At 36.5% G+C, this 22,497-nt stretch overlaps 1 protein-coding gene and 1 long non-coding RNA gene across 5 annotated transcripts in view; one reads left to right on the forward strand and one right to left on the reverse strand.

Annotated features, from left to right (window-relative positions):
• ABCA1 (ATP-binding cassette A1) overlaps positions 1–13,231 on the reverse strand; it is a 144,985-nt gene extending 131,754 nt beyond the window's left edge. For 2 of the 4 annotated variants that reach the window (XM_088955395.1, XM_088955394.1), the window contains exons 1-5: positions 12,977–13,231; positions 12,522–12,601; positions 12,263–12,434; positions 2,021–2,103; positions 21–237 (exon numbers count right to left, since the gene is read on the reverse strand). In XM_088955395.1, the coding sequence (XP_088811521.1) occupies positions 21–237; positions 2,021–2,103; positions 12,263–12,434; positions 12,522–12,601; positions 12,977–13,063 (639 nt within the window). In that variant the 5' untranslated portion in view covers positions 13,064–13,231. Of the gene's footprint in view, positions 1–20; positions 238–2,020; positions 2,104–9,768; positions 10,164–12,262; positions 12,435–12,521; positions 12,602–12,976 lie in introns of those variants that run through there. The other 2 variants (XM_088955396.1, XM_088955397.1) reach the window with 2 other exon arrangements.
• Positions 13,232–19,785: 6,554 nt separating this feature from the next.
• LOC148844911 (uncharacterized) lies at positions 19,786–21,932 on the forward strand. Its single transcript, XR_016102381.1, has 2 exons — positions 19,786–20,109; positions 21,647–21,932. It is a non-coding gene; the product is annotated as an uncharacterized LOC148844911 (long non-coding RNA).
• The last annotated feature ends 565 nt before the right edge of the window (positions 21,933–22,497 follow it).

Raw genomic sequence — 22,497 nt, forward strand, 5'->3', positions numbered from 1 at the left:
GAAGAGAGAAGAGATCATACGGTCAGAAAACCACTGAATCCATACTGAAGAGTTGGTACAGTGTCAACACCCAATTCCAAATCATTGAGATAGGGTCCATTGGTGTCCATGATAGTTTTGACATCAGGAAATCCTGAAAAAGCCCATGAATGGTTAAGGCGTATACTGTAGTCAAATAATTGAGGGCCTTGTTCATGAAATATAATTGCTCCTTTGATTTTAGGATTTGAACAGTTCCTGGACAAAGAGGAAAAAATGTCCTTTAGCTCTCTCCCTGCGTCAAGTTCTACATCATCAACCTCCACAGAAATACAATAATGTGCATATTAAAATGTTCAGAGTCAAAAAATTGCAGAAAGAATAACTGTACGGCTATGGTGTAATTAATACTGTTTCTAAGGTTGACAAATAGGAAAAGTATTTAAAAAAAATTAATAGTAGCTCATCAGGCAAATTTATCAAACAAAGGAAAAGAAGGTACCAAGAGATAAATAGTGCATGGGCACCCCAAAAAATTCTAAGGGCTAGACCCATTGCTAATCCACCCAAGAAATCTTAATAGCCTACAAATACAGAATACAATCCTAGGAACATTTAAAAGTTAAAATTTGATGCTTATGGTTTGTCTTTCTTATGGTCTTGTTTCTAGTATACTGATGTACTGCTTTTTTATAATTAAGAAATTTCATTTAAAAGACAAATGGTACATTTACGGCTAAGAGTTTTTATCCCTCCCCTTTCTTATTGTACTAAAGTTCCTCTTTTTTAATGAAATTAAAATTGATTGGCAGATTTTTAAGTTCTTCCTTGCTTATTGGTTCAGGTTTTTGAGGGTTCAAGACAGCACACACCAATATGTGTGTTGATTGAACCCTAACAAATAAGAAAATAATAAAAAGAAACTAGTATGTAAACTCACAAAACGAATACTTTAGTTTAATAATATCTATTTAATTATTATAATATCAAAAAAGCAACAAATATGAAAGCATTTCATAGAAGGCATGTACTAACTAGGTAGGCGATTAAGCAAGGCAACCATCCATGGGCACCTTGTCGCCTAAACATCACCTACGCAGGTGCCTAGGCATCACCTTGACAACTATACCATAGTTTAGAATGTCAATACATTTCCTAATATTTTCACAACATATGTCTATTTCCAGGAGTATAGATAAGAATTATAACTAGAATTAGCATATTCCCCAATGAAAATTACTGGTAATATCCGGAGGAACACATGAGAAGGTATTATAACATGATGAGTTGACAACAATATTGTAAAAAAAGTGGAGCAGCAGTCACCTAATGGAAACGATGACCACTTTGAGCCAGCTTGATATACTTTTTGAAACATTTTGCATATTCTGAGTTTAAATTTTGTTTGAACTTACTTTTACAAGACAACTTTGCAGCATTTGTTTTTGTCTATTAACCTAGCTTCTTGGTTTTGTTTGATGGTTTGGAACAATATAATAATTTAAACGGATCTATCTATATTGTTTATCATTTCATAAAATATCATTGCATATTTCAACATATTTTGCAATGTTTCCTCAATGTCTATAATTTTTACAGCACTTCTGAAGCTTCCTTAAATGTTTCCTATATTTTCACAACCGACATTTCCATCAACATTGACATTTTAAACCTTGCACATAGAAAAGGTAGAACAATTGGAGAACATCCTTGGATGGGGGATCAAGCTTCCTGGTTAGACACCCTTATTTAAAGCAAAATCTTTCCCAATTAAATTGCTCCTACAAAAAGTACCTTAGGGGTGGGGGTGGGGATAAGTGCCTTGAAAAAGGATTATCAACACAAATAGGGTTATAAAAAAAACAATTAGATTCCAAGGGAAAGGTAAAGAATAATCACCCTCGTCGTCTCTTACAACTCCCAATCCCAAGACAGGAAAAGGAGGTAAAAGAGTAAAATCTTGCTTAATTATTTCAAGCTTAATGTGATTATGACACTGAAAGAATAAAGAGCATTCAAAATTGAAAGAAAGATGGCTTACTTGTCTTCATTACTAGCGCCATAAAGATCTGAACGTATATATGTTTCCAGCTCTAGCTCATCTTGGTAAACCCTGGCAACCGTCTGTATAATAGGGGGAGAAGCACCTTTTAATAAATTATACATCATTTTTATGAAATAAATTATGCATTGCCAAAGTGTTATTCCAAGATTTCTTTATCTTTTTTTCATGAAAAAGAATATCTTAAGGACCATACATCCAGTTCCACACCTCTCTCATGAGCAACAGAATCTTTCATTAACAAAGGACAATGTTGTGTACAATACTAAGAATTTAATAACAAAAAAGGTCCACTCCACAAGTGGACTAGTTGAGTGACTAGACTTAGAGTCTTGGACTTTCTTCTAACACTAATTTGCCCTTGGTTTTCCAAGTTAAGGCTGTTTGGATGGAACAATACCATTTCCCACCCAAAATTAGGGCATTCTGTGGGGAGGCAATACACAAGAAAATTAACACTTGTAAGGTTTTTTCTTGCTTTTATTTATCAGTGCTGTTCTTTTTTTTTTCATCTTTTATTAGGTTACAAGATCATTTTTGCAAAAGAAAACCTGCTGAAACAGAAGCAGTCATTAGCTACCTCTCACATGAGGATTGCCCTTCGCAGTCCAACAAAAAATAATCCACAACAGGAGGAAAACATTCTACTTTGTTTTCAAAGCTAATTTCTCCTTTTCTATGAGTTTGTATAATCCCTTCAGAGGCAATTCAAGACAAGGGAAAGAAGGGGAATGGAATCTATTTATATATCAATATAGATGGACTTTTTTTTAACAATCTATCTATCAATATAGATAGACTAGTTGTTGGAAAACGTGGGGTTCAGATCTGAAAATAGAATTGTATATATTCCTAGGATTGTGGAAGGATTGATTTAGAAAGTTTTTTTCCTTCTATTTCTTTCTTTCTATTTTTGTACTTTCTATTTTCTCTTCTTTCTATTTTTTCTTCTTTCTATTTTCTTTTCTTTCTATTTTTCTTTCTTTCTATTTATTGCAGCAGCTTACTGTTAAAATACGCCCATTGGCAATAGAATGAAATATATCAGTATTCTACCATTCCAAAACATGGTATCAGAGCTCTAGGTTTGTCAACCTTGAGATTTTTTCGGCCTTCATTGCCAGTTTTTTGTGTTTTTCTCTTTTGGCCTTCAGTGTTGATCTGTAACCAGAAGTGTTCCTTTATTCTCCTTTCCTGCTGGCCTTATTTGTCCTCCATTAACAATGTCCAACATGACTGCAACGAGTGCTCCCGTCCAAACCGATGAAGGAGCAACAAATTCTCATCCTCACACTGGTGATTTGCAGAATATTCAGGCAACATATAGACTGAATGGCCAGAATTACTTGAAGTGGTCACAACTAGTGTGTACCTATTTGAAGGGAAAAGGAAAAATTAGTCACCTCCTTGGAACAGGACCAAGGTCGGGCAAGCCAAATTTTGATGCTTGGGACGAAGAGGACTCCATGATTATGTCATGGTTGTGGAGTTCAATGACACCCGAGATCAGTGATACTTGTATGTTTCTTCCCTCTGCAAAGGCTATTTGGGATGCTGTCCGACAAACCTATTCCAAAGCCCATGATGCTGCTCGTGTCTATGAGGTCAAAGTGAAGACTATGGCGGCCAAACAAGGGAGCAGGAGTGTTATAGAGTATGCAAATCTGCTGCAAAATTTATGGCATGAGCTTGATCATTATCGGGTTCTTGAGACAAAGTGCGCAAATGATGCTGTGATCTTGAAGAATTTTATTGAAAGAGATAGGGTGTATGATTTTTTGGTCGGACTGAATGCTGAATTTGATCAGGTCCGAATACAAATTCTTGGCAAAGAAGAAGTGCCTTCATTAAATGAAGTCATAGCCCTTGTCAGAGTTGAGGAAAGCCGCTGTGGAATCATGCTTGAGCCTAAAGATCCCGAAGGCTCAGCCATGGTGGCAAGGGGAGGAAGTTACAGTGGTTCAAAGGGTGAGAACAATCTGGCTCGTGACACAACCACCCGTGACTCTAACAATAACCTCTGGTGCACCTATCGCAAGAAGCCCAGACACACGAAAGATCGGTGCTGGAAACTTCATGGGAAACCTCCCACATCCATCAAGGAATGGGGAAATTGAGGAGTTTCAAAAGGAGTTCAACAGGCCCATAATGTCTCCACAACCCCGCAGCAAGAACACTCTCTCAGGTGAGTCTTTATCTCTAGGATTACATGCCTCGACTAGTGTTTTTCCATGGATTCTTGATTCTGGAGCTACTGACCACATGACACCCTCTTCACTACATTTTCTCACCTATACACCCTATCCTAGTAATAGAAAATTTTCTGTTGTTGATGGTTCTTTCACCACAGTGGCAGGGATTGGGAATATTCAAATTACTCCACCCCTATTACTTAAAAATGTGCTTCATGTTCCTAAGTTATCCACTAGCCTTATCTCTATACATAAACTCACCCAGGATGTGAACTGCAATGTTGTGTTCTTCCCTTCTTACTGTGTATTTCAGGACCAGGTTTCGGGAAAGAAGATTGGACTTGCTAAGGAAAAAGATGGACTCTACTACCTTGAAGCAACCAGCAAATCATCTCACACTGTTATGCATGTCACACACGAGTCATTCTTATCTACCTCCAATAAAGATTTAATTTGGCGTCATCATTTCCGTTTTGGTCATCCTTCATTTCCTATTTTAAAAACAATGCTTCCTTCCTTGTTTAAAGGAATTGATGTTGAAACCTTTCATTGTGATGTTTGTGAACTTGCTAAGCACAAAAGGGTTTCTTTCCCAATCAGCAATAAAAGATCTTCAACTCCTTTTTATTTGATTCATTTGGATATATGGGGCCCTTCTCAAATTCCCAACGTTACTGGTTCCAGATGGTTCGTCACCTTTATTGATGATTGCACTAGGGTCACATGGATTTTTCTTCTTAAGTCTAAATCTGATGTGGGTACGACTCTTCCCAACTTTCATAACATGGTCCAAACTCAGTTTGGTGTGAGAATTAAAAGGTTCCGATCTAATAATGCTACACATTATTTTAATCAGAATTTGTCCCCATTTTTTCAGAAAGAAGGCATTGTGCATGAATCCACCTATGTTAACAGTCCCAACAGAATGGGGTAACTGAGAGAAAAAATGGCCATCTTTTGCAAACCACCCGAGCCTTTCTCTTTCAAAATCAGGTGCCAAAACAATATTGGGGGGAAGTTGTCCTTACTGTTGCCTACACCATAAATAGACTACCATCTAAAGTTCTTGACAACCGAAGCCCAATACAAGTCCTTTCTCAATTTTACCCTGATATTCGAGCCTCAAATAATCTCACACTAAGAATTTTTGGCTGCACTGCCTTTGTTCATGTCCATAACAAGGGAAAATTAGACCCACGAGCAATCAAGTGTGTCTTCTTGGGATATTCCCCAATTCAGAAAGGTTATAAATGTTATCATCCAGCCACCAGAAAATTCTACACCTCCATCGATGTCACATTTAAGGAAGGAAAATCTTTTTTCACTCAACCTTATCTTCAGGGGGAGCCCTCATTAATGGAAGATAAGGCCTCGGATCTACTCTCCCTAGATGTATTACCCTCCTCACAGACATTCAATCATCAAGAATCACATCTCTCTAAGTCACATTCCTCTGAGCCCCACATTGAACCAAATTCGAACACTATTAACCCCACGAATGATGTGCATCATAATGTGAGATATATGCAGGTTTACTCTAGGAGGAAAAATCCAGATCCTCAACCTGTGCAAGTCCAAGATTCAACTCCTAATCCTAGAACTGAGGGATGCTTAGATCCTGAACCTACACCTTCACAGTCTGAGTATGAGTATGACCTACCTATTGCACTGAGAAAAGGAACCAGAGAATGTACCAAACGCCCATCGTACCCTTTAGCCAAATATGTATCATTCCAAAGATTCTCTAAATCCCATAAAAGTTTTCTAGCCAGCCTTAACACCATTCCAATTCCTAATGCTCTAGCCGAGGCACTTTCTAATAAGGAGTGGGAAAAAGCCATGAGAGTGGAAATGGAGGCATTAGAAAAGAACAACACATGGGAAGTTGTGGATCTACCAAGAAACAAGAAGACAGTAGGTTGTAAATGGGTGTTCACAATTAAGTACAAATCTGATGGGTCATTAGAAAGGTACAAAGCACGCCTGGTAGCCAAGGGATACACACAGACTTATGGGGTAGATTATCAGGAGACTTTTGCCCCAGTAGCTAAAATGAATACAGTAAGGGTGTTACTGTTGTTGGCTGCTAACTATAATTGGGATTTGCAACAGTTTGATGTAAAAAATGTGTTTCTCCATGGTGATCTAGAAGATGAGATATACATGGACATTCCACCGGGTTTTGGAGAAAGCATTGAAGGGAACAAAGTTTGTCAGTTGAAGAAAGCACTATACGGTCTCAAACAATCTCCGAGAGCATGGTTTGGAAGGTTTACGAAGGTAATGTTGAAACAGGTTACAAGCAAAGTCAAGGTGACCACACATTGTTTATCAAACACACAGCCTCAAGGGGAGTTACTGTACAATTAGTCTATGTGGATGATATAATCGTTACTAGGAATGATAAAAAGGAGAACGGAGCATTGAAAAACTGCCTTGCCAAAGAATTTGAGATAAAAGACTTGGAGAGACTAAAGTATTTTCTCAGAATTGAAGTTGCTCATTCTAAACAAGGCATCTTTATCTCTCAACAAAAGTATGTTGTTGATATTTTGAGAGAAACGGGAAATATGGCATGTAAACCAGCTTCCACGCCTATAGATCCCAATCATAAACTTGGAGAAGCAAACGAGAATGCAAATGTAGACAAGGAGATGTTCCAAAGACTAGTTGGAAAACTCATTTATCTTGCACATACACGACCGGATATTGCATATGCTATAAGTGTAATAAGTCAGTTTATGCATAATCCTAAAGAAGTCCATCTGCAGGCTGCTCATCGAATTCTGCACTACATGAAAGCCATCCAGGAAAAGGAATTTTATTCAGAAGAAATGGAGGACTGACTCTTGAAGCATATACGGATGCCGGTTATGTAGGATCTCCAGTAGATGGACGGTCCACTTTTGGTTATTGTACCTTCTTAGGAGGAAACTTAGTCACTTTGAGGAGTAAGAAGCAAAATGTAGTGGCTCGGTCAAGTGCAAAGGCAGAATTCAGGGCTATGGCACAAGGAGTGTGTGAATTACTCTGGTTTTAGAAGACCTGAAGATTCCACGAGAAGATCCTATAAAACTATATTGTGACAACAAGTCAGCCATCAATATTGCTCACAATCCTGTTCAACATGACGGGACAAAGCACATCGAAATTGACCGACACTTTATAAAAGAGAAACTGGACAGCAAGTTGATTTGCACTCCCTATGTGTCTACAAAAGGACAACTGGCCGATGTACTTACTAAAGGGCTCAATAGTACAGACTTTCGGAGAATTATAGCCAAGCTGGGAACGGAGGATCTCTATTCACCAGCTTGAGGGGGAGTGTTGGAAAACGTGGGGTTCAGATCTGAAAATAGAATTGTATATATTCCTAGGATTGTGAAAGGATTGATTTAGAAAGTTTTTTCTTTCTATTTCTTTCTTTCTATTTTCTCTTCTTTCTATTTTTTCTTCTTTCTATTTTCTTTTCTTTCTATTTATTGCAGCAGCTTACCGTATAAATATGCCCATTTGCAATAGAATGAAATATATCAGTATTCTACCATTCCAAAACACTAGCAAGTGCACATGTGCCTTGAATGTGGCGTTTTTTTTATGATGATAATGATGATAGTAAATAATATATTTCCAAAATTTTCTACAATTTTTTATATTTCTGTCTATAAAAATTAATCTTATTTGTCACATTTATTTTTGTTTAATATGATAAGTATACAATATTAGAGATGTGCCCAAATGTTTTCTACAAAGTTTTTTGTAATTTTTATACTTTTATATGTTATTTTTTTATTTTCTATTATTATTTAATTATGGCATCAAGGGTTCACACATTTTGACCCAAAAGGTTGAATTGTTGACTCACCACCAAACAAGAAAAAAACTCCATTTTTGGGTTGGTTTTAAATTTATAATTTATTTGCATCATCAATAAAAATATTATTCTTTGTCACACTTAATTTTCTTTAATATGGTTAATTAATATAAAATTCAATGAAAAAATGGGAGTTAATACCCTAAATATAAGACTTAATGACAAGGAATTGAATGAGGAGAAATGTATTAGTTCAAACTACATTTTATATGCCCTCACAATTAGAGAGAGACCAAATTCAAAAATAGGGGAATTCAGTGAATGTAAATGGGAGCTAGCACCTTAAATATATGACATAATGAAAGGGATTTGAACGAGGAGGAAAATGGTTGTTCAAATTACATTCTGTCCTTACAATTAGAGAGGGACCAAATTCAAAAATTGGGGTATTTTAGTCAAACAAAAGTTCCAAACTCTCATTCACACTTTTAATAATAGTATAAATATAGATATAGATATGATTAGTTTTTTTCGAAAAAAAGGAAAGGTAAAAACATTCTTAAAAAGAAAGAGAGTTTGCAAGAGGTATACAAGAAAAAAGAAGACAGCAATGAATAGGAGCCTAAACTAGGGGTGCTCACGGTTCGGTTAACCAAACCATGGGCCTAATTTTAAAACTGAACTGGGGTAACCGGTTTTTGCAAAAACCGGTAACCGAAACTGATCAGTTAATCGGTTGACCGGTTTGGTTCACCATTGGTTCGGTTTGTTAGTTTTTTGGGTTTTTTATATTTACAATATATATTATAAAAAATATATATATAATAAAAAACTAAAAATATTTTATATATAATGCATATTTACTAATTTATAATATAAAATATATATATAATATACATAAATATATAGAAATATATGTCTATCAGTCGGTTCGATTAACTGCCGGTTTTCTATATTGGTAAACCAAAACCAAACCAGTACCTTCAGTTTTTTTAATAACAATCCAACTGGTTTGGTTTTGGTCATTTTTCGGTTCGGTTTTTCTTGCTCACCCCTGGCCCAGACTAAGAAAAAGAAACAAAATCTCAGGCCCAATCCCGAGCCTATCAAACCTCAGCACCTAAGACCAACAACCTAAAAGGAAAACAGCCAGCAAACCACTCACACCCTGCCAAACCAGAAATGCAAAAGAAACTCCAAAAAAGTAGAACCCAACCCAAAGTTTCAGGCTGCAGAATTTCGACCTTTTCTGCCTTGGCTCATGCCACAAATACAACAGGCACCTCTGTTACAAATCAACACCACCACACATCACCATAAAATTTATGCCAAGATATTTGACTTTCTGCAACCAGAAAGACAGTCTAGGCCATTTGATAAGTAACCAGAGTCACTACTGCTGTCTGAAAATTTCTCCAAACATATCTCTTTCTTCTTTGCGTTGGAGCAGACCTCTTGGTCCATGATCTCCATAGACCTGAACCACTCCCTCGCAAAATCCTCTCCATAGGAAAAGAGACACCAAGCACTTTCCTGAAATTCATCCTGAGCCATTGGTAATTAGGCCCAGTAGGCCCACGTCTTGCGAGCCATGCAGCCCATGCCCCCTACGTGACAGAACGACACTCAATTAACACCCAGACTCACATTAGTTGAGTTCAAATAGAACTCAACTACTCTATGTACCAAAATACGATTAACTAAAAATAATACAATCATACCACTGAATCTGGTGTATTGATTGGTTTCTCTCTCAAGCTCTGGTTCTTTATTGTATCAGAGCATCAGGAAACATCCATGGCATCTGAATCTTCAATTGATACTGCATCCCTCAATGGTACATCCACTCAACTGGCCTGTGCATCATTAAGTTCAACAGTAATGTTGAACGTTCCTGCTATCACCACCAAGCTGGATGGAAACAACTATATGCTGTGGAAGCTCCAGTTCATCCCCAGAACGACAGAACTCAACATGGAATATCCACCATCAGCCCACTATGATAGCAACTGACTGGTCAAAGGGTTCCCTCCTCCACCACTCCCTCTAAAGAGTCAGCCAACAAGGGCAAGACTCAATCTGCTTCAACTCAGAAGGATACGCCTTACAAAGGTACCTGTCAAATTTGCAAAACTCAAGTATGCTCAGCCTTGTATTGTAAAGAAGATTTAATGAAAGTATTAAACCTAAATTTCCTGTGGCCCATACTGCTAATGTTTCTACCTCAGATGTTGACAGAGTGCAGTACCCGGATTCCAGGGCCACTAATCACATTACCTCAGCCCATGATAAACTGAAGTTCCATAATGAATATCATGGGCCAGAGCAATTTCATGTTGGAGAAGGAACAGGTTTGAAAATTAAAAATACTGGTTTTTCTTTCTTATCTACTCCATCATGTGATTTTGTTCTGTGCAATTTGTTGCATATTCCTCAAATTTCAAAGAACTTGATATCTGTACACCAGTTTGTTACTAACAACAATGTGTTGTTTGAGCTTCACCCCTCTGTTTTCTATGTGAAGGACTGGATCACAGAAACAACTCTCCCATAGGGTGTGAGTAAGAACGGACTCTATCAACTACCAGAGCAGCCAGCAAGTTTGCAATTAAATAAAGTAGCGTTTTCCACTTCGGCCAATGTTGATGACAGATCCAGTTTCAACATCTGGCACCAAGTTAGAATTGTGTTCATCTTGTCAACTTGGGAAAGGTCATTGCCTTCCTTACCGTCAGAATCAGTCTAAAGTTACTGCTCCATTAGATGATTAGAGTTAATTGTATCCAATGTATGGGGTTCTTCCCCTGTACCGTCCACTTCAGGATTCAAATATTATATTCATTTTATGGATTGTTTTAGTCGGTTTACATGGATATTTCCATTGATGCAAAAACATGAGGCTCCCCACACTTTAATCTTGTTCAAAACGCAAGTTGAATATCCATTTGGCACCAAAATTAAATGTTCCAATCTGATGGTGGAGAGTATTGCAAATTCTCTCCCTTTCTTGTTCAACATGGCATCATATACCAGCTCTTCTGCCCTCATATGCCACAACAAAACAAGACGGCAGAAAGAAAACACAGATACCTCATTATTCTTCTTGCAAATGCTTCTATGCCGCAGTCATACTGGTTTGATGCATTTAGTACAGCTGCATTCCTTATTAACCGACTACCCAATCAAGTGTTTGGTTTCAAATCCCCATGGTCCTTTTGCCATCAACACTCCACCCACCGTCCCAGTGCTACCATCCTTGCAGAAACCCACCTTCAGCCTCCACCATCTCCCACATTTCTTCCCTCCATGAGACACCCCTATCAGGTGTCCCTTTCCACCACTGGAGATGCCCTCAACCTTCAACCTCTCCTGGACTGCACCATCTTCATTTAGAACCACCTACTAAGTCTCAGATTCTCTCCATCTTTGCATACCCACCCCTTGAGCAACCTTAGCCTTGGACCGGAATTTGTAAGAAGAGTGAAAATCAAACAGGGAGCCTAGCCTTCCACCACCACTCTGACCACAAAAGTGACACCTTCAACCTCAGAATCATTAATTTGGCCCAAATTAAAAGATGAAGAGAATCAACCCACCTCCAAACCAGGTTCACTGCTAAAATGTCCATGAAACTGCTCAAGATGCCTCTAAGTTCTTTAAAAGCCATCCAGGACCAGACTTGAAAGAGAACGCCAATTAAACAGACTCACCACTTCCAATAGTAGTCCACCCCAACCAACATCTCAGATGAGGAGCTCCACTGCTGCAGCTTGATACAACACCCATTGAGACAGGGTGGGCAGGATTTTGAGAACCCTAAGCACTTCTAGCTCAGATTCCTACATGAAGAGAAATCTCCCTCTGGCCAAAGAACACACCGCCAGTCTTGTATGGCAGTTCCAGCAAACAGTAACCCACTCTTCCACCCTATGTGGCTCAAGGCAATCACCATCCATCTCGCCTACAAGATGTCAACAGAGGAAAGATTCTCCTTCCACCACTCCGCACCCCTGTACCAAAACTCTAATCTCACCATTAATAACTCTTACCCTCGCCTTGCCTTCCTCAGATAAACCCAATTTTGCCATAGCTCCATGGATGGAGAACATTCAAGAACCATGTAATCCAATCAATAATGTGAAAAACCTACCGAGGAAACAAAATAGAGAAAAGGAAATAAAAAAGAGAGGAAAAGGAAGAGCCAATTAAATGTACCTTTAGGAGAGGAAACCTTAGAGACAATAAATCAAGCATTGTCCTCGTCTCAACTGTGTCCGGTGCAAAGGCCAGATACTCACCCTTAGCCATTAATAATCCAAGAATCTGATTGAAACTAGGAGAAATATCACCTTTACCCACTTCTACAAACATCCCCCTCCGAATGTACCTGAACTCATAATACAACACCATAGCAACATTACATATAGAAAAAAAAAAACATGAAAGGTGAGGCAGCGGGTTGTGGATGGCATACGGTTGTGCGGGATGAATCTGCGTATCAACTCTGGTTCTTACTACAATTAGCAACAGCATGACTACAGTCGGAAGTATAAGCTGCATAAGAAAAAAAAAGTTTTCAAACTTCCTCCTACTTCAGTGACAAAGTTTATCAGACGTAGTGCCAAATTTTCGGTAAGAAACATATAAAAAATTCAACTTCCAACAATTCTAAAACGCATCATTCAATTTCCCGCCAAATTCACAAGCATGAACAACACCAGAAACCAATAATACATCCCTTGATAACTGATGACTAAACACGAGAAAACATCAATAACCTGTAAAGTAACAGGTGCAATTATCTCGAATTAATTAAGTTCCATGATGATCATCATCATCACCATCAAAACAAAAGATCACCATCCCACAGAACAAGCGTGAAAGAAGGCATGATATGATAGCAATAAACATCCAGAGCCAGTTTCTGACCTCGGCCAAAGTAACATAAGGATGACGTATCTTGAGAAGCCAGTTCTTCCGAAGCATGGCTACCAACTGTCGCCTGAAAGTCCCCATCTCCACCCCCAAAGCCCTAAACCCAGAAGACAAAAAACCAGGGAGAGCCTCTGTTTCAGGGTTTCAGAGTTTTATTCTTCAAAGACAATCAGAGGAGGTGGCTGAGGGGGGCAGCATCTCATTCAAGTCAAGACACTTGGAAAGAAGAGGAGGCTGAATGGAAAAGACACTCAAAATCGATGGCCACAGATAAAAAAAAAAAACGAGGCAAATGAACTAACCACCAAGGACGTCCACTCTAACTCCCAACAAATTTCTCTGCAATTTATCGTGTTCTGAGATATCAAAAGAAAAGTTGGCGTAAAAAAATCATCTGAGTCATGATACCGTAAACAAAATACAAAAGTCCCGGTTCCGGGTACTGTTATCATTAGAAGGTGGTCCAGTGGCCCCGTACCCGGATTGTTGGTCCAAGTACGGTGATGGCGCCCTCCTTTGAAGACCATGGTCTTTGGCCACGCAGAGTCCAAACAATCTCAGTCAGAGAAAAAAACAAGGGCTCGAGAAAGAGAACCTTGGATGATGGAAAAGCAGGACCCATGACCAGTCAGTGGGCCCATCACTTCCCATCTATCCTAGATTAGATGATCAGGGTCCAGTCCACCATTTCAATGGTCCTACTCCCACATTGAAAATCTAATAGGCCAATGATTGGCTTAAATCCCAAATGTGTATCTTGAAGTAAAAAAAAAAAAAGTAAGAACTCTGGAAATGATACAAGTGCAGATGGTTTAGAGATATCCAATTAGGCTAAGTTGTTTGGTGTAGGCCCTCTTTAGTATCTATGACATGGTGGGCGATATCCATTGACATTAGAAACTAACCCAATTGGCACCTTCTTGTATCATCTGAGTAGATGATTTTTCTGTCAACCAAACAATGCTTAAAAAGCAAAATAGGTAAAGATTCCAAACTTAATGGCAGATCAAATTCAAGGTATTATTGGTGTATGATAGATTATTTTAGGAACAATAAATATAGTTACTTCAATGCCCACGCTTCCATCATTCAGCAAATAAAAGTCACTGAAATGTTGAATGGAATGCTATTTTTTTTAATGGGATCTTTCTTTATTTATTTATAGTACACCATCTAAATAATCCACAAGCTTCTAGTGGGACATCAACCCTACTGAGTATCCTAAATTGGTAATCTATGAAACTATTCATATTTGAATTATCATTTCAGGGTTTGATTAATATAAATGAGATAACCATGACACCCAAATGAATTTAATTCATCTATCAAACTTAGCCTATTTGGCATTCCTTGACATCATAGCTCATTCTATTGTTTGAGTAGAATAGTAATGAAGGAAAACAAAGCCATGGTGATCATTTCAGATATACATAAATTATAAGCAAAGAATAGATTAATTTCTTTGATTTCCACTCACCTAAGCCAATCAACTCTTCTATATTCTATGTCGCAGGAAAGAAAAAAAATATATATATAGTCATATTTATTTGATAAGCTATTTTGAATAGAGTATTTCTCACATATTTGTTAACTTTCAAATAATTCAAAAATTAAGGAATATTTGTATTTGCAATTTGAACTGCATTCATCCCACTTATATTTTTGGCCCCCACCTGGACCACCCATGTTTATTAGATTTTACCCCCCGCCCCCAAAAAAGAAAAAATTCATCATGGCTTGCTTCACTCTTTCCAACTAAAAGCCAATTCCAACTTTGTTTTCAATAACACAATCTGAAACTTTGATCAGTAGTTTTCTTTGATAAGCCAGGGAATACGGGAACAAAATTAATGAGCATGGTGGACTAGTAGTTTTCTTTCTTGTCTACCTAAAACAGGTAAAGATCAAAATCAGAATAGTCCAACCTGTATTGGTGCAATTCATCTCATAATCCTTAGTTCCCATGTTGTATCTCTAATGAGCAACCGATTTCATAAGTAGTGCCACAAATGGATCAAATCATAAGATATATACCTAGATCCAATTTGATTTTTTTTTCTTGAATTTGAACTGAATATTATTCATAAGATTTAAATCGCCATGCTAAATAACATTAAGCCTGCTTTTGGAAATGATGCAAACATGTATAGTGTAAAACAGCTCATATAAAATGCAAAATCGAGTTAGTTTTGCATTGACAAATTTACCTCCTTACCAAACAGGCATTTAGTTGTAGAGGATGCAAGCATGAATTCCAATAAAGCATCTGTTTTTTTTTATTTTATCAAAAGCTCACTTGAATGCAAATTTACTTCTTTTCTATTGATGTACTTTTACATCTTATTATCAATGTAAATATGCATTGGTCTGTCATTTATCAATGTATAAATGTAATATTGTCAAACACATGCAAAAGTGAACCAGAGTGCAAATTTACCCTGAACCGGGATTTACACTCCAATGCATAAATGTCATTTGTCATTTATCAATGCATATATGTGAATAAAAACATAAAATGTGAATGCTTAAATATTATTGAATCAGATCAGATTGAACAGATTCATATTCATTACAATCATAATTAAACAAATCAAATCCAGATAGCCTTAAAGCTGATTGTACCTGAATTCAAATTTGAATCAGACAAACAGGTACGACTTTGCAGTCATATTAATGTGTGTATATTGGCCTAAAGCCCTTTCTTTTTTGGGTAAATTATTTATACCTCCCCTAGGGTTTTGATCAAATAATAAGACCTCCCCTCATCTTTACCTATCAACCTACGCCTATATAGTCTGGGATTAAGTTGCTTTTACCACCTCTCCATTAACATACCTCCAGTTTTAATAATTCGAGTGCCCCTCTGAAGTATACTGTCCATTCTGTAAAGATAAAAATGAAATAGCCCCACATATTTTCTTTACATGCTCTTTCACAAGGGCGGTTTGGTGCAAGGCACAGGTGCGACTAAACCCAAATGACATTAATGAGGAAGAGGAAGTCTACATGAGACTATTCATTTTATTGGGAAAGACTGCATCATACTATATTTTCTTTAGAGAGCCAAAAATGATCTGGTTTTTTACCACAAAAACACCACCCTAAGGGACATCATCATTTGAATGTGGACGTATCAATCCACTCAAGGACCGTGCATCGAAACCGTAAGGTATAGCACCTCAATGAACGCCACAAGGAACACTCTTACCTCACTTCAAATTGATGGGTTGTATGACTTACTCTCAGGTCTTGCAAGACGAGCTTTCATCATCAAATGCCATGGCGGAGGCACAACTCTTGCTGAAGGAGAACTATGTTAGGCCATCGACAGTTATGATGTGGAATTCTGAGCTTTAATCTTAGGGTTAAAACCAGCCAACCAACTCAAGATATCTAGGATAATGATACACAGTGACTCATTGCAGTTTATCGACTTTTTGTAGGATAAAGGTCGACCAAAGAAATGGATAGAACAACTACATTGTGCACAACTGATAAGACTTTTATTTACTTTTGAACAACTAGATTTTGTACATATAAAAAGAAACTACAACAAGGCTGCTCATACGCTAGCCTATCTAGCATGCAAAGGCGAGGTTAAGATAGCTTACAACCCACTGTTATCTTCATCTGTACAGCTATCTTTACATTAATGAACTGTTGGCTGCTTAAAAAAAATAATAATTCGAGTGTTTAGATAACATTTGGAACTTTACAAAATCCCACTCGACCTATTTTATAAACCATCTTGTATTTTATATAGATAAAATATCCTTATTTTATACTTTTTAAGGGACATTTGTTTGCCACAAGATTATGGTGGGAATGAAAAATTAAAAGAATAAATTAAATTAACTGAAATAAAATAAATAAAAAAGTTGAGATGGCAAAAAGTGTATTCATTGTATATAAATGGGGGTACTTTGATCAACCAACTACTTTCTGTTAAAAATTCCAAACTCAATTTTTAAAAAAGTTGGCTTAAAACAAGAATTACTTTTGCTACACGTCAGGGGCCGCCATCATAAAGACTAGCTAAGTTAAAACCAGCTTGAAACATAAGCTATGGTGTGCTTTTGATGTATAACACATACATTTGGTTGGTGGATCCAGTACAGGAAAAAAAAATAAAGCCATACATTTTCACCTCTCCCAATTTCTCCTTTGATGTATAACATATCCCCTACATTTTCACCTCTCCCAATTTCTCCTTTGACATTTAGCAGAAATTATACAAACAAACCCTTCCATTGGATTGATATGGGGAAGCTGATGGGAATTGATAATGCCATACTTCTAGATACTTCAATTTGTCCATGGATGACAACATTTAAGCGTCTTTTGACCAAAATACCCTACAAAAGCTCTTTTTGAGGCAAATATTTTTGTAGGTATTTCAGTCACCAAACACTCTAAGATTGTCTTAGGTTCCATTTGGGAAAATGCAAATACAAATATACATGGTCCATGAAAATGACAACATTTGTATTTATCTTGAATGTATTTATATTTCCAATCTTCCCAAATGGAGTCTTATGGACGAATTGGAAATTGGAAGTGTTTAAAAGCATGATATTGTCATTTCAATTAAGTTCTTAGGCTCAGTTTAAAAGGAGTATAAATACAAATATGTAGGGTGCAAAATATTGTATTTTGTATTATTTTGCATGCATTTGTACTGTATATATTTGTATTTATACTCTAAGGCTCAGTTTGGAATATAAAACCTTGTATTTTATATATATTTATACCATACATATTTGCATTTATACTCTTTCCAAAAGAGTACAAATACAAATTTATTTGCATTTGTACTTTTTTCAAAAGAATACAAATGCAAATTTATTTGCATTACAACCAAACACAGCCTTACAAAGGTACCCAAAAAAAAAACTTTAAAATGAATCCAGGTCCAACCCGCTCCATTTAATGTATGTAGCATTGTAATGCCCGTGATTTTATTAAATAGGGCCATACCCTCTGAGTCCTTGTGCCCACGCACGGGCTTAAAATACAGACGAGAAATAACAATTGGCTACAATTACATTGCCGGATAAATTGAAAAACAAAAAACGACAAGCAGAAGCAAATAAGCAAAAGCTTCCATTTGGGCCTTCTGAAAAACAAATAAAAAGAGCTCCTATCTGCTTCCATGTGGCCCTTGAAGAAAAGGATCTCACCTCATTGTGCTTAAATGCAACTTCACAAAATATCTTAAATATTTCTGTCGCTCTCCCATCAATAGTTTTCAACTTTCACCTCCTGTGCCCAATTTTGGAATAAAAAATTCTTAATTATTCTTTAATCAGTCTATTAACTGAGTTCAAATCAATTCCCTACAAAACTTCCCCCTACAACGTCTCACACCACATTTTCACCCGTGAATTGGAAACATCTGCCAATAATAATACAGGAATGATAATATCATCGTTGAAAAATATTTTCCATCGCGGGGATGTATTGTGGGAAGTTGTGAGTGCCTGATTCGATCTCCTATTAACTTAATACAACGAAAGGTATATGGCCCAGGGCAAGGTGGGCCCAGACGCCCTAAGGATAAGATGTGCTTATTGTACGCGTGTTAGTTTCTCGATGGCCGATATATTATTAAACGGTGAACTGCGAATATTCTGGGCATAAACGAAACAAAGCCGGTCCACTCGTGGGCCTTGGCCACGCAAAAGATAAAAGGAAGGAAAAAAATGGCCCAAAAGGGGCCCACTTAGCACTTCGAGGAAACTAAGTTTGGATTTGGAGGATATTTGTCTGTTTGGAAGGTGACAAATAGGTAAGCCGTCGGTGATGGATATGCAATCACCGGATTCTTGCTCGCCCAAATTCACAGTCCCAACAAGCTATGGCAGCCATGCATTGGAAATATCTTTCTTATCTTTCATGGCGAGATGCACCCGGTGCACGGCTGTAATGCTTTGCCGGGATGTGGTTGGGATAGTGTGTTGGAATTAGAACCGGATTCTTGTATTTCAACTTCTGTGGAAAGTTTATATGGCGACCGTTGTGGCAGACTGGCTGCCATTGCCTTCGCGTGGCCATCAACGTAGACAACACGCTATGCTATTAGAGAGAGAGAGAGAGAAGAGGGGGCTTAAAAAAATAATATAGAGAGAGAAGGGAGGTCAAGGAAAGTCCCAAAGTAGGAAACCAAATTTATTCCCATTATTCTTTAATGTTTTTGTTAAGGGTCTATTTGTGGGGTTTAATATATTATTAGTGGGACAATATAGGCAGTTTTCTATTGTAAAAGCTGTAATGGTACTGCTTATATTATTTTTAAATTCTAATAATAACTAACTTTTCTGCAGTTTATTAAAACCTAACTTTTAGATGGTGGATAGGTGGTCAAAATAAGAGAGCAATTATATATGGTTGTTATGATGAGGGCATTCTTATTGTACGAAGCCTCTCTATTATTTAATTTATGTATATATTATTTGGTTCTTTTGTGTGAAATTAGCTTTATTGGGATTCATTCTCAACCACTTTATTTATCCTTATCTTGAATTATGAGCAAGGATCGCTTTTTTTTCCTGTTAAATCATGGAGCACCCTAAAAAATTTCATGAGATGATAAAATTATGGGTTGGGGCACTTGGGGTCCGGATGAGCTGAAGACAATAATTTACAACGCGGGCTGGTCACCCAACTGCGTTGTAACACGTAAGCACCCCATTTTAACGTTTGAAGTTAACGGAAGAGAAACTCCTCCCTCCGTTACTTTTAATATTTCTTTTAAATTAAATAAAAATAAATAAATAAATAACCCCACTTCCTCTTCTTTCCTATTCCCCGTTATTTTTCTAAGGAGACAAAATCCTTTTTAAACTGAATGAGAAAAACTAAGCATTGAAGCTGGTACCGACGACCAACAATAGATTTCCAACAAGCGACATCCGACGTTGGACGTAAAGCAACATCGACGATTGAATCCAACCCGGTTTTTCAACACCAAACTCTCTCATTTTTTTCTTTAGCTGCAAATCTTTCTGAGGGGAGCTTAAAAACGAAGAGTTGAAGCCGGCACCGGCGGTTGACTATTGGTTTCCGACAACCGATGACCGATATCCAACATCGAACGAAAAGCAGCACAAACATCTGAATCCAACCGGGTTTGTCAACATGCACACCAAGCCCTCTCATTTTGTCACAAATCTTTCTGAAGCTAAGTTATTCACAGTGATTATAGTACAGGGTTTTTGCAAAAACTTAGGCCTAGAAACAACAAATCTAACTATTGTCTTTGAAAATAAAATCTGGTTGAGTGAGCAAACCATTACAGAGAGACCTAAAAACTAATTCTGATTCCAAGAGCAAGCCATTACAGAGAGAACAATCTAACTGTTGTGTTAGAGAGGTCCAACCTAAATAGAAAACCTTGCTCAAAAAGTTAGAAACAGAGTCATATCTAGTTATTGACCCCTAATTCCCTTTTCACTCTCTCCTTGTCTTCTCTTTTTCTTTCTTTTCTTTTTTTTTTTCACACTTCATAGCCGTAATAAAAATTTGCAATATTTGATTTTATATGATGGATTTTCTACTATTGTATAGCCACATGAATGTTCTTGTTGATGCAAGAAATGAATAAAAGTTTAGGACTGATTATCTGTAAAAGTTATAAGGAATTTGGTATTCTATCTTTTATTGTAAAGATCATTTTTTTCCCATCATGGACATAGAGAAAAGGTTGATCGATAATATTCTTTTTTTTTTTTTGTATTTTTTACTCATAGGTAGGGTAAAGATTGAAAGCAACAAATAAACCCTCTTTGATTTTTTATTGTTGATTAAAAGAATATATACATATATGATACATGAAAAGATTGTATTTAATATATAAAATTGTTATGCTTTACAAAAAACAAATAAAAATTTCTTTGTATTGGTATTCTGTTTATTGATATATTATTATTATATATTTCTTATATCTATAAATATTTAATAAATTATGTACATGCTTTTTTGCTATTTTAGTCTAGGCTAGAAAACAGAAATGTACTTTGGCAATTTGACTTTATAAAAAAGTACAAAAACAAAAACAAATCACCTCAATTTTGATAGAGTTATTGGCCATTGAATTTCTAAAACCTTTTCAAAAATAGCTATGCGGAAGTTGAATACAAAGAGGACTTAATTGATATAAGTTGAGTTCCAGAAAAAATTAAATCATTTTAGAATCTGAAAATGCAGACTTTTCTTCTTAAAATCTAAAATGATCTCTTAAATTTATCCTTATATTCAATAGAAAATGCACAATAGGATCATTTCATTGCAGGTTGCGTCTTAACATTCCATTCGATTTATATAAGTTAATCATATCTAAGCTATATCAGTCACCTAATGGTATTTTTTTTTTATGATTAATTACCACCTGAGCATTTATCAAGATTTTCTCCATTTTAATTTCAAAAATTCCCTAAAAGGGCCTTCTTTTGGGATGTAGTTCGGGTGATGGTGCCAACTTGAAATCTCAATTTTTAATTATTGCATGTAATTGATTCACTAAATTTAGTGAAATATATATGGATTATGAATTTTATAGTGTATTTGTTATTAGAATAGGAATGAGTTTCAATCCATATGTTATATACTTGTCAAGATGATTTATATCATCATTGCTTGTCTTAACTTGCATTTTTGTGTATGTAGGAAAAACAAAATCAATGCAAATATTTTGAATGGATTGTTCCAAACAATGATTCAGATGAAGCTACTTCGTTGCAAACTATGAAAAAAATCCAAGAAAATTGTGTTAGAGAGCTCGATAAACTAGTAGCTGATTTGGATAAGCATGCTAAATAATTGTTGTGTTTGAAGTTTTGTGATCAATTATTTGTTGAAGGGTTGAAACCATGTTCATATTAAAAATTATAGTTGTAATTGGTTTTTTGCTATTGGTGTGTTATTTAGATTTATGTTGGATATGTTTTTGCTATTGTTTGGACCTCCTAATTCTTGTTCTCATTTACTATAAAAAAATTATACTAAGGGTGCCCCTCAAAATGGCAAGTGACAATAAAAGTTCAACAATTCAACCTATTATCAATGTAGGAATATTATTATGTTCCTTCCCAAAACTACTAAACCCCCAACTCTTTAGTATTCATTGATTCGTTCCTATTATTATTAGGGAGACATAGGTATGAGTAATATTTGCAATAATAAATGATTAACAAAGCTTGGTCTAACGTGAATAGGACCACATATACCATGGTCTATTTCCAAGCAAGTTGTAAAGATGACACTTTTCCCGTTGAGGTTGTATTTGTGTAAGAAGTTAAGAAATTGCAAGTGGGTCCATTCAAACCACTTAAACAAGGTATGCTTGAGCCATTTGAGGAGACCATGCTTCAATGGTGCATACTTTCATATGTGGTCCCACATTTTTGCATGTCATGATGTTTAAAAGGGGAATAGTAACCTTTTAAGTTTGAGCCAATAGCTGAGTAACAATGCAATCTATTCAACCTTAGCAAAATTTTGTTTCGAGAGGTTGTAGC

This window comes from Nelumbo lutea, chromosome 7, assembly GCF_056320005.1.
Source record: "Nelumbo lutea isolate HS-2025 chromosome 7, American lotus-T2T, whole genome shotgun sequence".
NCBI lineage: Eukaryota > Viridiplantae > Streptophyta > Magnoliopsida > Proteales > Nelumbonaceae > Nelumbo > Nelumbo lutea.